Source organism: Microtus ochrogaster, chromosome 4, assembly GCF_000317375.1.
Source record: "Microtus ochrogaster isolate Prairie Vole_2 chromosome 4, MicOch1.0, whole genome shotgun sequence".
In the NCBI taxonomy this organism is placed as follows: domain Eukaryota; kingdom Metazoa; phylum Chordata; class Mammalia; order Rodentia; family Cricetidae; genus Microtus; species Microtus ochrogaster.
This window is the reverse complement of record NC_022011.1, coordinates 5,481,195-5,494,915: the sequence shown is the minus strand read 5'-3', so window position 1 is coordinate 5,494,915 and position 13,721 is coordinate 5,481,195. Positions and strand designations below refer to the sequence as shown.

At 39.7% G+C, this 13,721-nt stretch overlaps 1 protein-coding gene across 2 annotated transcripts in view; it reads left to right on the top strand.

The window, feature by feature from the left end:
• Lrrc36 (leucine rich repeat containing 36) overlaps positions 1-13,721 on the top strand; it is a 57,795-nt gene that overhangs the window by 12,738 nt on the left and 31,336 nt on the right. For both annotated transcript variants that reach the window (XM_005345475.2, XM_005345474.3), the window contains exons 2-5: positions 2,344-2,471; positions 3,735-3,927; positions 4,684-4,780; positions 8,717-8,805. In XM_005345475.2, coding sequence (XP_005345532.1) covers positions 2,344-2,471; positions 3,735-3,927; positions 4,684-4,780; positions 8,717-8,805 — 507 coding nt within the window. The remainder of the gene's footprint in view (positions 1-2,343; positions 2,472-3,734; positions 3,928-4,683; positions 4,781-8,716; positions 8,806-13,721) is intronic.

Genomic DNA, 13,721 nt, shown 5'->3' with positions numbered 1-13,721 from the left:
GAGTGCTGGGATTAAAGGCGTGTGCCACCATCGCCCAGCAGCTCAGATTTTTTTAAGTATTACCACTATCTCATTAGAAAAACCTAAGTACTGGGAAGCATCAAATTCATGGTGGCAGATAAAATTGTTTAGGAATTCTATTTTTTAGGAAAAGAGTGTTGGGTATTAAACCTAGAACCATGTGCATGCTGAGCCTATGTTCTACCATTGAGTTACATCTCCAGCCCTAAAATCCTATATATACATATATATGTATATTGGTATCTGAAATGTTATCATAGATAGCAAGTGACTACCAGTTGCTCTCCTGAAGTGACAGGCTTACTTTATTTTTAACACAATGTTTACTGTCAGGCATGTGGTCTCACACCTATAATTCCAGCACTCAGGAGCTAGAAGCAGAATGATCAGGAGGAATTCAAGGCCAGTCTTAACTACGTGTTTGTCTGGGACTAGCCTGGGCAACATGGGACCCTATCTCAGAAAAAAAAAAAAGAGGTAAAGTCTGCTAGATATCTAGTCAAGATTAGTGTAATTTGCTAAGATATTTTTCCTAATAAAAGTGATATTTCAGCCGGGCGGTGGTGGTGCACGCCTTTAATCCCAGCACTAGGGAGGCAGAGGCAGGCGGATCTCTGTGAGTTCGAGACCAGCCTGGGCTACAAGAGCTAGTTCCAGGACAGGCTCAAAAACCACAGAGAAACCCTGTCTCGAAAAAGAAAAAAAAAAGTGATATTTCAGCTAGAGAGATGACTGAGCAGTTAAGAACACTGGCTAATCTTCCAAAGGACCCATGATCAGTTCCCAGCATCCACATGGCAGCTGACAACTATTGTGACTCTGGTTCCAGAGATTCTGGCATCCTCACACAGACATACATACAGGCAAAACACCAATGCACATAAAAAGTTAGTTCATCTTTAAAAATTATGTTCCATTAAAAAAACAGCTAAAGGATTGTAAGATCGTTCCATGTGTAAAGATCCTTGCCACAAACCCTGACGACCTGAGTTTAGTCTTTGAAACTCACGTGGGGGAAGGAGAGATGTAGAGCTCCCCCTTCTGTTGTATTCAGAAAGTACAGGAAAACAGGCCCTTAGTGCCACCTTCCCGGGGTTGGCCTGTCTGTTTCCCTTCCAGACCTGTGTATGAAACTATCATCTCTGTTGTATTCTATCCAGATTCTGCTTGTACCAGTTACTACAAAATATGGTTTGAGTCTCGAATGAGATCTTCAGTTTATGGCTTTTAAAAGTTTATGAGGGCTAGGCATGGTGGTGCACATCTTTAATCCCAGCACTCAGGAGGTAGAAGCAGATGGATCTGAGTTTGATGCCCACCTGGTAATGAATTACAGGCCAGCCAGGACTATATAGTGAGATCCTGACTCAACACAAAAACAAACAAACATTTTTGAGGCCCAAACTGCTCCAGCACTTTTAAATTTTTGTTTAAATTAAGTTCTCTGGCATTTGCCTACAAGTTGGATATTGTAGAACACCTTTTCAGTTTTGGTTGCAATTCTCAGTTTGGCCTACCAAATCTGCTAGAGTTCGTTTTGAAAAATTTGAGATTCATCTATATTCAATGCTCTTCAAAGTCTAGTTGATTTTATTTGTTTGTTTGTTTTTTGTTTTTTCGAGATAGGGTTTCTCTGTGGCTTTGGAGCCTGTCCTGGAACTAGCTCTTGTAGACCAGGCTGGTCTCGAACTCACAGAGATCCGCCTGCCTCTGCCTCCCAAGTGCTTGGATTAAAGCTGTGCGCACTACCACCTGGCCTGAGAATATTTTTTAAAAACCTGAATTCTAACAGTTCTTTTCAAATTTTGTTTTGCAAGCATAGTTGACCTATGCCTGTAACCCCAGAGTTCAGGAAGCTGATACAGGAATACTACTGAAAGTTCGAGAACAGCCTGGGACCTAGTAAGACGAAGCCTCAAAATTAAACTAAAGAGACCAAAGCCATGGAAAATCCAGATAAATCAGTAATTTTTTTTTCGAGACAGGGTTTCTCCTTAGCTTTTTGGTTCCTGTCCTGGAATTAGCTCTTGTAGAGCAGGCTGGCCTTGAACTCACAGAGATCCGCCTGCCTCTGCCTCCTGAGTGCTGGGATTAAAGGCGTGCACCACCACCGCCCAGCTTAAAGAGCTGATTTTTTAAAGTTTTACCTGGAGCCAATTGTTATTTTTCCAAATGGACAGGTATCATATCCCAACAGGCACACAAGGCGAAAGATCTGATTTTTTTGAGCTGTGGGTGGAAGACCTTTCACAGATTCCTACGGGAAAGGAGAGAGCCTGTTTTCACTGAGATCCTAACACACTACTGATGATCTCTTTTCAGAACTGGTGGAGTCGCTTTCATTGCAGGGATCATATGCTGGAAAAATCCATTCTATTGGTGATGCCTTCAGAAATTTCAAAAATCTCCGATCCTTAGATTTATCAAGGAATTTGATCACTAGCCTAAAGGTGGGTTCCATAGTCCATGATCAGCCAGATCAGCTCAGTTCATAATTTCATGAGAAGAAATAAGAGATAGAAAATACTAGCCTTGGAGGTATAGGATCTTCTTTTTAAATGTTCCCCAACTATATTTTATTACCTTCTATAAAATTCTTTCACCTTTTTTGCTTAAAGTTTTTTATGAAATATTAGGTAAATTTTATTTTTTTGTTCTCAGGGAAAACTTCATGAAACTTGCATTGCCAAGTACAATACATTCCAATGCAAGTAAAAAAATTAAAATTCTGATTTGCAAACATACAGATTCTTAGTCCCCATTCTGAGAGGAAGTCTGGGTGGGCTTAGGACACACCCAGAGATTTGGGTGGTGCTGTTGCACAGGACACATCGCTTAGGACACACCCAGAGATTCAGGTGATGATGGTGCACAGGACACATCACTTAGGACACACCCAAAGATTCAGGTGGTGACAGTGCACAGGACACATGGCTTAGGACACACCCAGAGACTCAGGTGATGATGGTGCATAGGACACACAGTTTAGGACATACCCAGAGATTCAGGTGATGACGGTGCACAGGACACACAGTTTAGGACATACCCAGAGATTCAGGTGATGGTGGTGCACAGGACACATGGAAAACACTTGCCTGTTTTGTCACTGAATTTTTTTCTAGGAAGATCACGAAATGGTGATCTCAATAAAAACCAAAAAGTGTCCATGTCAGGGGAGCAGAGGGCAATACAAGAAGTAGGAAGAAGGGCCCAGCTGGTAAAGTGCATGCTGGGCAAACAGGACGCCTTCATTCTAGATCCCAAAACCCATAAAAGGTCAAGGTCTGATGAAGCAAAGATAGGATGATGCCTGGAGCTTGCTGACCAATCAGTGAACTACAGGTTCAGTGACACACTCTGTCTCAAAAAACAAAGTGGTGTCAGCTATAGTGGCACACGCCTTTAATCCTAGCACTTAGGAGGTAGAGGCAGGAGGAGCTCTGAATTTGAGGCCTATATAGTGAGACCCAGAACAGAGTTCCAGGAGCTAGACAGTAAGACTGTCTCAAAAAAAAAAAAACAATTAAAAAAAAGGTAGTGAGCAATTTGAGGAAGATTCTTAAATCATCCTTTGCCCTACACACACACACACACACACACACACACACAAACACACAAACACACACACACGCACGAAGAGACAGATTTGAGTTGAACAGTGTTTATAAGAACCAACAATGTGAAGTTGCTTAATGTACTTTTTTTTCTTTCAGGGTATTCAGTATTTATGTTCACTCCAAGATCTGAACTTATATTATAACAACATTCCTTCATTAGTGGAAGTGTCCCGACTACAACCCTTGCCCTACCTCAAAGAACTAGATTTGAGACTCAATCCTGTTGTAAGGAAAGATACAGATTACAGGCTTTTTGCCGTGTACACGCTGCAAACTCTGGAAAAACTGGGTGAGATCCTCCCTCCTCTTGCATTCCTTCAAGAACTTTAGTGAAGTAAGCTGCCTCTTAACCTTGGGAAGTTGAGCCAAAGTGTGCACTGGCAGGAGACATGTGTTTATCAGTCAACATTATTGGAACTCTGTGTTGGCAGGATGTATGACATGTACTTTTATTGTTTATTGAATGACCATCTATGATTTTATCAGTTACTTCCACCTTTAGTTTTGTTCGGCTGATGGTTTCTCCACTACTTCCTCCTTAACAGAACATTTCTAAGTTGAGACTTATTTTCCAGGGGCCCAGCTTTATCAATTATAGTAGTAAAAGAAGTCCAGTGCTAGTTTACAAGGGACAAAACTATTCCTGAGACTGTGCTAGTCTGCATTTATTTCCTTATGATTTCATTGCTTAATATATATTTTCTATTGATAAAAAATTTAATTTCAAATGGCCCTGGAAAAGTTATTGTTGGGAAACTAAGTTAAAAAATATTTCAGAAAAATGTGACATTCGGTCTTAATATGAGATTGTTTGTTGTCCAAACTTTGCTTTCCTGAAGGAGTACTTGACCTGGGTAGCAATTGTTGCTATGACATCTGAGTTACTGCTTGCTCTAGTGACAACATAATAGAATTGTGTTGTGACTTGTCTCTAATGCATGAAGATGAGTCTGGTCTTCAGTTTTTCCTCTGTAAATATGGTTTTCTGACCTACTACTATTGACTCTGAAAAAGAAAATGCTCAGACCCCGGTTTCTGCCTGCAGATGACCGAGCCGTGCGTGATAGTGAGAGGAAAGCTGCCAAGCTGCATTTCAGTCAGCTGGGAAACAGGGAAAATTTTCTTTTAGAGGTGGAAAAAAGGTAAGAAAAAAAATCTCTTAATTTTTTTTTAGTTTTGTTGAAGGGAGTTTTTAGTTTTCTTTCCTTACTTTCCAGCAGAATTCTCAGATCTGGAATAAAATTGTTTATTTACAAACAGGTTCATAGGGAGGAAAACCAAGCCCTCTTTGTTCTTGAACTGTAGTTTCTTTTGGATGTAATTGCTGTAAATTCTTCAACGTTGTCACAATGTATCAACAGGGACACTGCAAGATTTCTACCCTCTCTTGGCAGAATTACCATCCATGCACGGTCTTTTCTTATTGAACTAGAATTTCATCACCGCAGGCAAATTTCTAACAAAGCAAAAACTCTACAGAGTAGAGACCTCAAGGCTCTCAAGTATCTAGATAGTTTTCCACTTCTTGTTATAAAGTCCTCCTAAAGGAAGATGTATCTGCTACACTAAACCCTGACTTTTGAGAGTTAGCCTTACTAGGGCTGGTGAGATAGCTTAATTGGTAAAGGTAGTTGCTACCAAGCCTGGCAACCTGAGTTCAGTGCCTGGGACTCGCATGGTAAAAAGGAAGAACTGGCTCCTGAAAGTTGTCTTCTGATTTCCATACAGATGCTGTGACACACGCATGAATGTACATACCACGCTGAAATGAACACATGTAATTTGAGACTTTTTAATTAGCTACATTGAAGGTAGATCGGATTAATACAGACAAATTGGTATAAGTTGATACAACTTTAATGTAAATAGCACACTCACACAACCGGAGTTCCAGCGATGCACAGAAATAGGAAACAGGAAATGGGCCGCAGCGTCTGCACGCCCCAATTTAAGTAAACATTTGCCCGAGGCCGTCCCGCCCCCAAAAGGCGGGCTCTCTCTACATTACATTAGGTTTTTTATTTGATAGAAATTATTCATGATGTAAATAATTTTTTAATTTATTTATTTGTTTTATATATATGAGGTTCTATCTGCATGTATGCCTGTGTGCTAGAAGAGGGCATCAAATCCCACTATAGATGGCTGTGAGCCACCGTATGGTTGCTGGGAATTGAACTCAGGACCTCTGGAACAGCAGCCAGTGCTCTTAACTGCTGAGCCATCTTTCTAGCCCCATGATGTAAATAATTTTTAAAACGTCAAAATTACTCTGTTTTGCTACTAAGAGTTAACTATTTATAATACTTTTCTGTGAATTCTAAATACACATGAGTGTATTTATTAGTCTGTTCATTTGGTCTAATGTATTACTCACCACCTAGAAATAAATAGTAGTTATATTTCTTGTGACTGGGGAGGTGATTTACTCAGGAAAAGTGCCTGCTGCACAAACATGAGGACATTAGTTTGGAGTCCCAGAATCCATATTAACAACAGCAACAAAAACAATAAAAATAAAAAACAGGCATAGTGGCACATGTCTGTAACCCCAGTGCCAAAGCAACAAAGACAAAAGGATCTGGGGGCTCACTGGCCCCCTAGCCCAGCCACATAGATGTGCTCCAGGTTCCAGGGAAGACTAAGTCTAAAAACAAATAGATGGAGAGCAGTCAAGGAAGATAACTGATATCAGTTTCTGTCCTCCACAAATATACACTCACATGAACACACACACACAATAAATAGAGTAATATTGTTAGATATATGTGAATGTTACATGTACATGTGTGATTTGTGTGTAATATGTGTATGTATACATATCTGACTTTATAGTATTTTGCTTCCTATACATACGGTGTTTAACAAGATATCATAATCATATATCCACATTATTTTTCTATTCTTTATCATAATAAGTCTGTTACTTATCTATTTACCTTTAGTATTCTTTAGTATTGAGGATTGAACCCAGGTCCTTTGGCTCCTTAGGCAAGTCCTCTACCACTGAGCCATTCCCCCAACCCATATTGTTTACTACTTATTTTCTTCCCCCTAATTAGAACATAAACTCATGAAACTAATGAGATTAGGACCTTGTTTATTGTAGTATCTTTAGTGTGTGCCTATAGCAATGACTGTTTTACAGAAGTTGTTAAAAAAAGTTTGTTTGATGAGGAAAACTGAGGCTGATCAGATGGCTCACGGGGTCTAAAGGTGCTTGCTATGCAAGTCTGGTGACCTGCATTTGATCTCTGGGACTTCTATAAAGATGGGAGGAGAGAAGCAGCTCCACACAGTTGTCTTTTAACCTCTGTACACACAGTGGCGTACTTGCCCATGCTTACACATTATGCATACATAGTAATGATGATGATGATGATGATGAATAAATGAAGCCAATACCTACTGATCTGACATCTTCTTTTCCAAGTAATCTTAGCTTTATTTTTTATTATTTATTTATTTTTATTTGGTTTGGTTTGGTTTTCAAGACAGAATTTCTCTGTATAACTGTCCTGACTGTCCTGGAACTTGCTTTGTAGACCAGGCTGGCCTCGAACGCACAGAGATCTACTTGCTTCTGCCTTCCAAGTGCTGGGATTAAAGGCGTGTGCCACCACTGACTGATTATTTTAGCTATCTTTGTTCTGACCTTTGTTTCATGGTATAACCTTCAGAAAGGATCCTTAATTTTCTATTTTTTTCCTTGTCTCCATATTTTTAAATATAATGTTTATTGAGGATAATTTACATAAAAATAAAATTTATCTTACTGTAAACATAAATGGAATGGAATTTTAAAATATTTATATATAAAATATATATAGTAAACCAAATCCTATTTTTTTTTCAGACAGGGTTTCTCTGTGGTTTTGGAGCCTGTCCCAGAACTAGCTCTTGTAGACCAGGCTGGCCTCGAACTCCCAGAGATCCGCCTGCCTCTGCATCCCGAGTGCTGGGATTAAAGGCGTGCGCCACCACCGCCCGGCACCAAATCCTATTTTAAATATATTGTAATTTCCTGTTTACTATAATAAGATAGAGATAGAGCAATATATACTATTTAAAGAATGCCATCATTAATCTATTAAAGTTACCTTCAAGTGACTGCTAAACCAGAGGTTAAGATGTTCTACTTTGTCCAATATCACAATGTCTTATTGGTCCCTAGTAGATTAGATAGTTCTTAAAGGCTCTCTGAGTCTCAGTTTACATACCTATAAAAGGGGGATAATAGTAGAGGGGATTTTTTTTCTTAGATCACGTTTTACTGGAGTGCACTTGGTTGAGAGAGAACATGAAGCGAAGGGGGAGAAGCGAGGGGGGGAGCATGAAGCAAAGGGGGGCAGGAAATGAGAGAGCAGGAGAGAGAGAGAGAGAAAGAGAGAGAGAGAGGCGAGAGAGACGAGAGAGCAGTAGAGGGGATTTTTAAAAATTATTTTAATGGTTTATTTTGTGTATATGAGTGGTTTGCCTGCATGTATGTCCATGTAAGGGTAGGAGATCCCCAGGAACTGGAGTTACAAACAGTTGTGATGAGGTTGTTGGAAATTGAATCTGGGATTCTCTGCTCTTAACTGCCGAGCCCTGTAGAGGGACTTTTATGGTTAAATGAGTATTAAGAGCCTGCACACGGCTCTTTCCTGTATTTCCCAAATAACTACCTCAAGTACAACACTTCCCTCTTTAATCTGTTTTTCTACCTAATAGCTACAGTAGCCTCTTCTATAATTTGTACTAGCAGAACCATGTGACTTAACTATACTATTTTCATTTTAAAAACCATAGCCTCTCTATTCTTTAGACTTAAGTTTCAGTTAAAAAAAACAGAACATTCTGAATTTTCCAACTTTTCCACTTAAAAGTTGGTGTTCTTTTTTTTAATCATAGTTTTCATTATAAATATTATGACTTAAAAAATTGTGGCCTCTACTGAGATATCTGTAAAGTATGGTTATATTAATATGTCCTAGAGCATTGGGGGAAATGAAGAGCTAATATTTTCTAAGCAGCATAGACGGGTGATTCAGAAGGAGCGTTCTTCTGAGTTTTAAATAAATCTTTGTCTGTGACAGCTCTAGGGAGAAGACAGTGAAAAACTGTGTGACAGATGAGGGCTGTGCATCAAAAGTCAATCCTGAGATTGACACCAGGATCGAAACAGGTCAGCATTGTTTCTATGATCATAAAATAACTAAGACATCAGTTGTCTTTGCTGCCATAGCCAATCTGGGGTAGAATGAAGACAAAGTAATTGTGAAAACACAAATTCAAAACAAGTCCAATATTTACTGGCTGAGTTTTTTCTCTCTTTCTCAGTGCCAGAAGTGCCCTGTGTTATACAGCACCTTTCAAAACACAAGCTGTAGACTCAAGGAATTCAGTTTCATTTACATCCTTTATATCTTTTGTTTACCCTAAAACTACATTACCCATCCCCATGGGCTTCTGGACATTGATTGTTAAAGTAATTTATTTCCTTAGTCACAGACTGGTGATTCACCTGTATCCATTGCTGCTAGCACCCTGAGCCTCCTAGGGTTCCCAAGCAAGCAACTTCCCAATCTCTTGTGTGTGCTATACATAATTTGACTGCCTCTTCTTGCACAAGCTGAATTAGACTCCACTAATATTATTCCATTAGCACAGACAATGATTCATTCCATGAGTTAAAATATACAATGAGTAGAGGCAGGCAGATCTCTGTGAGTTCGAGACCAGCCTGGTCTACAGAGCTAGTTCCAGGACAGGCTCCAAAGCCACAGAGAAACCCTGTCTCGAAAAAACCAATATATATATATATATATATATATATATACAATGAGTGTAAAGTATACAGTCTCTATTGAGAGCAAACAGTCTTAGTAGACAGCCCATTTGCAGAGGGTTTGGAAGCACCATTATTGGTATTCCAGTACAACTAAAGTAGTTATCCCACATTAATGGCCACGCCTCAGACTGGGAGAAAGCTTTCTATCAGAGAAAGTGTATCTGATGTGCCCTTGTGTATTCGCCTGCCATTTTCATGCCGTCCACATCAGGACCTTCATTTTCTTCCCAGAAAAGAACTCTAATAATAAGAGATTGGCTGTGTAGTTCAAATAGTAAAAGTTTTCAGTTGCTAACATATATTGCTTCATTTTTCTGACTTTGTAATCTATCCATGTGAATATTTATTAAGTCATTTTTCACAGAATCTCAAGATAAATTGTAATTTTTCTTTCCCCTTGATATCTCAGTGAATATAAATGATAGGACTATGGGTTGCTTTGTTTTGCATTAAAAAGTGTTTTTATTTAGAATAGATGCAATTTTTAAATAATTTTGGCAAATGCTGAAATTATGAAAAACAATATTCTGCTTACTCAGAATCTCACCATAAAGGAGAATCACGATCCCTACTCCAGCCAGTTTTTTCGTCTAGCTACACACATTTGTATGTCTGTTTTCAGATGACAAAGGTGCTTTGAAGCAAAATTTGACTTCCCCTTATATGAGCTGAATTAGGGCTAGACTTCATTAATATGATGTAAGAATTTGCTCCCAGAGTTAAAATGTCTTTAAGTTTACAGTCTTTTCTGAGAATAAATTGCTGCACTAGGCAGCCAGTTTCCAAAGGTTCTTTGAGGTATCATCTGCTACCTAATTTTTTAATGTAAAATTTATTTTGCTCCTTTGAGACATTAAAGAGCTTTGTTTCCCACTGCAAATTGTGTTTGTGCTAGATCCTTAGGGAGGATGGCCAGTAAGCTTCATTGGTAATGCAATATGACTAATGTGGTTTTTCCTTATTAATGGTCATGCCTCAGGCCTTCCTACAAAACAGCTCCCACCTGCTCAGTTGCTCAGAACAGTGGTTTTGAATAGGCAGGGAACTTACACTGTTTGAATTCTTGTCCTGTTCTCTTTTTCTTTCTTTTTTTAGATAAAAATACCAATCCAAGTTCCCACTCCCTTCCCTCCTCCCTGTTCTCTTATGAGAGAACACATAATCTTTGACGCTCTTCTCACACCCTCAAAATAAGCACACTTGGGCTTTATCTTTAGCCTCCCTGTTCTTTCTCTTCCCTTTGTCCTTGTTGATATAACCCATTTTCATTTTTTATTTTTTTTCCAAGACAGGATTTCTCTGTAGTCTTGGCTGTCCTGGAACTTACTCTGTAGATCAGGCTGTCTTCAAACTTAGAGATCTGCTTGCCTCTGCCTCCTGAGTGCTGGGATTAAAGGTGTGCCCTGCCGCTACCCCACTCCCATCACCCTGACACATTTTTATTTATAAAGTAAATATATTTATTATTTGTTCTCTATTTTCTCATTTATTAAAAATACTAGTCTAAATCCCAGCACTCAGGAGGCAGAGGCAGGCGGATCTCTGTGAGTTCGAGACCAGTCTGGTCTACAGAGCTAGTTCCAGGACAGGCTCCAAAGCCACAGAGAAACCCTGTCTCGAAAAACCAAAAAAAAAAAAATACTAATCTAGCTTGACAACTGTACCAGTGTCTCACCAGCCCCTCATCTCTGTTAACTAGAATCATCTTGGTCTAACAGTCCAGCCCCTCAAACTTAATGTCCCCTCTAAGCAGACAAAACCTAAAGAGGTCCTTGTGTTTCATGGGAATCATCCCAACTCTGCTATCATTCTGGCTCATAATCACATGGGTGTTGTCCTAGTTTTCTTTATATTGCTATGATAAACACCACTACCAAAAGTTTCTTGGAGGTGAAAGGATTTATTGCCTTACAGTTTGCAATTTACAGACCATCATGGAAGGAAGCCAGGCAGGAACTCAGTCAAGCAAGGCAGAAACCTAGAGGCAAGTACTGAAGCAGAGACCATGGAGGAACACTGCTTTCTGGCTTTCCTATGACTTTCTCAGCTTGCGTTTTTTTAAAAAATAAAATAAAAATAAAAACAAAAAAGAACCTAGGACCATCTTCCTAGAGGTAACAATGGCTGGGCCCCCCCACATCAATCATTAGTCACGACAGTGTCCTATAGACTTGCTCATAGGTCAGTCTGATGGAGTCAGTTTCTTGATTGAGGTTCCCTCTTCTCAGATGACTTCAGCTTGTGTCAGGTTGACAAAAAACTAATTAGCACCAGGGTTTCATACTACTGTTCCTCCAAGTTTATATCCTTCAGTGTGATCCTGAGCCCTCCTTTTTCTTCCTTCCTTCCTTCCTTCCTTCCTTCCTTCCTTTTTCCCTTCCTTCCTTCTCCCTTCCTCCCTCCCTCCCTCCCTCCCTCCATTCTTCCTTCTCTCTCTCTCTCTCTCTCTCTCAAGGCTGGCTTTGAATCCAGAGATCTGCCTGCCCCCCCCCCCTCGAGAGCTAGGATTAGAGGTGTGCACCACCACCGTCCAGCTTTTCCATTTGTTAATAGTCTGTTTAACAGGCATCTTAATACTCACTGAGTACAAATCTGGCCCAAGCACTGTTTATGATCTCATCTCATCCCATCCTCATAACCTTGATGTTGGATTGACAGGTAAAGAAACTGAAACCCAGACAGATGAAATAGCCTGTCCTACTTATACAATAAATGGCAGAATTTAGGTGCCAAGTGTGGTCTATATCATCAAAGTTCTTTCTGTAACTTTTTTCCCATTCATTTTGTACTTTGATGCCAGATTAATTCTCTTAAAACACAGCTGAGGTAATTAATTATACACTCCTACGCAAAGATTTGATGGTTCCCAGCCAACTGCTACATTAATTTTAAATTTCTTATGCTGGTATACAAACTTCCCCCAAACTTGGGCCTCATCTCCTTTCTCCAGCCTACTCTGAAGCCTTATCTCTTACTTGTCCACTACAGAATACATTGCTTCAACAAAACCAGACCATTTTCTCCTTGTAAACAGGAGACTGTGCTGTCATTTCCTGGCCTCCAAGACCTGAATAATCACCCAGAACTATATTAGTTACAGCACTGTTTGACCTATGGCTCAGGCATATTTCTAGCTAACTCTTTATTTTATTTTTAGTTTTTCAAGACAGGGTTTTTCTGTAGCTTTGGAGCCTGTCCTGGCACTAGCTCTTCTAGAGAAGGCTGGCCTCGAACTCACATAGATCTGCCTGCCTCTGCCTCCTGAGTGCTGGGATTAAAGGCGTGCGCCACCACCGCCCGGCTCTAGCTAACTCTTACATCTTAAATTAACCCATTTCTATTAGTCTATGTATTGCCACATGGCTGCGGCATTACCTCATTTTCTCCATCTCTTGTTTCCTGGGTGACTGGGTGGATTCTGCTTGACTCTGCCTACTCTCTATATATCTCTGTTCAGATTTCCTGCCTGGCTTTACTCTGCTAAGCCATTGGCCAAAACAACTTCATGCATTAACCAATAAAAGCAACACATATACAGAAGAGTACCCCACATCACCTCCTCTCCCATTCAGTCCTTCCTGTTTCTCCTCTGCAAACTAATGCATTCCTTTTACCAAACCTTACCTTTTCTTTATGACCCAGCTCAAAGTCTTTACATTTAGCAAAACCTTTCAAATTTATCAACAAAAACATTTTTTGATTTTTAAAGTCAAATGCCTATTTAATATGTATTTGGGTGCATGTACATATATGTGTAGAGACAAGAGGTTGATGGGCCTTTCTCAATCTTTCTTTACCTCACCTGTTTTTTTCATTTTGTATGTGCATGTGTGAGTGTTGTACATGGTGGTGTTTGTATATGTGTATGTATGTGAATACACATGTTTGGGCAGGAGCAAGTGTATGGAGGCCAGAGGTGGATGTCATGTTTCTTCTTTGGTCATTTTTCATCTTGTATATTAATTAAATAGGGTCTCTCACTTGAACCCAGAACTTGCCAATTCAGATAGCCAGCTTGCCCATTAGGTTCACAGGCAGGCTGCTGCGCCCACCCAATACTTATATAGATGCTAGGGAATCCAAACTCTGATCCTTATGCTTGCATGGCAAGTACTTTAATCCCTTAGCCTCCTTTCACCCTTTCCTCCTCCTTCTCCTCCTCCTTCTCCTCTTCCTTTTCTTCTTCTTCTTCTTCTTCTTCTTCTTCTTCTTCTTCTTCTTCTTCTTCTTCTTCTTCTTCTTTTTTTTTT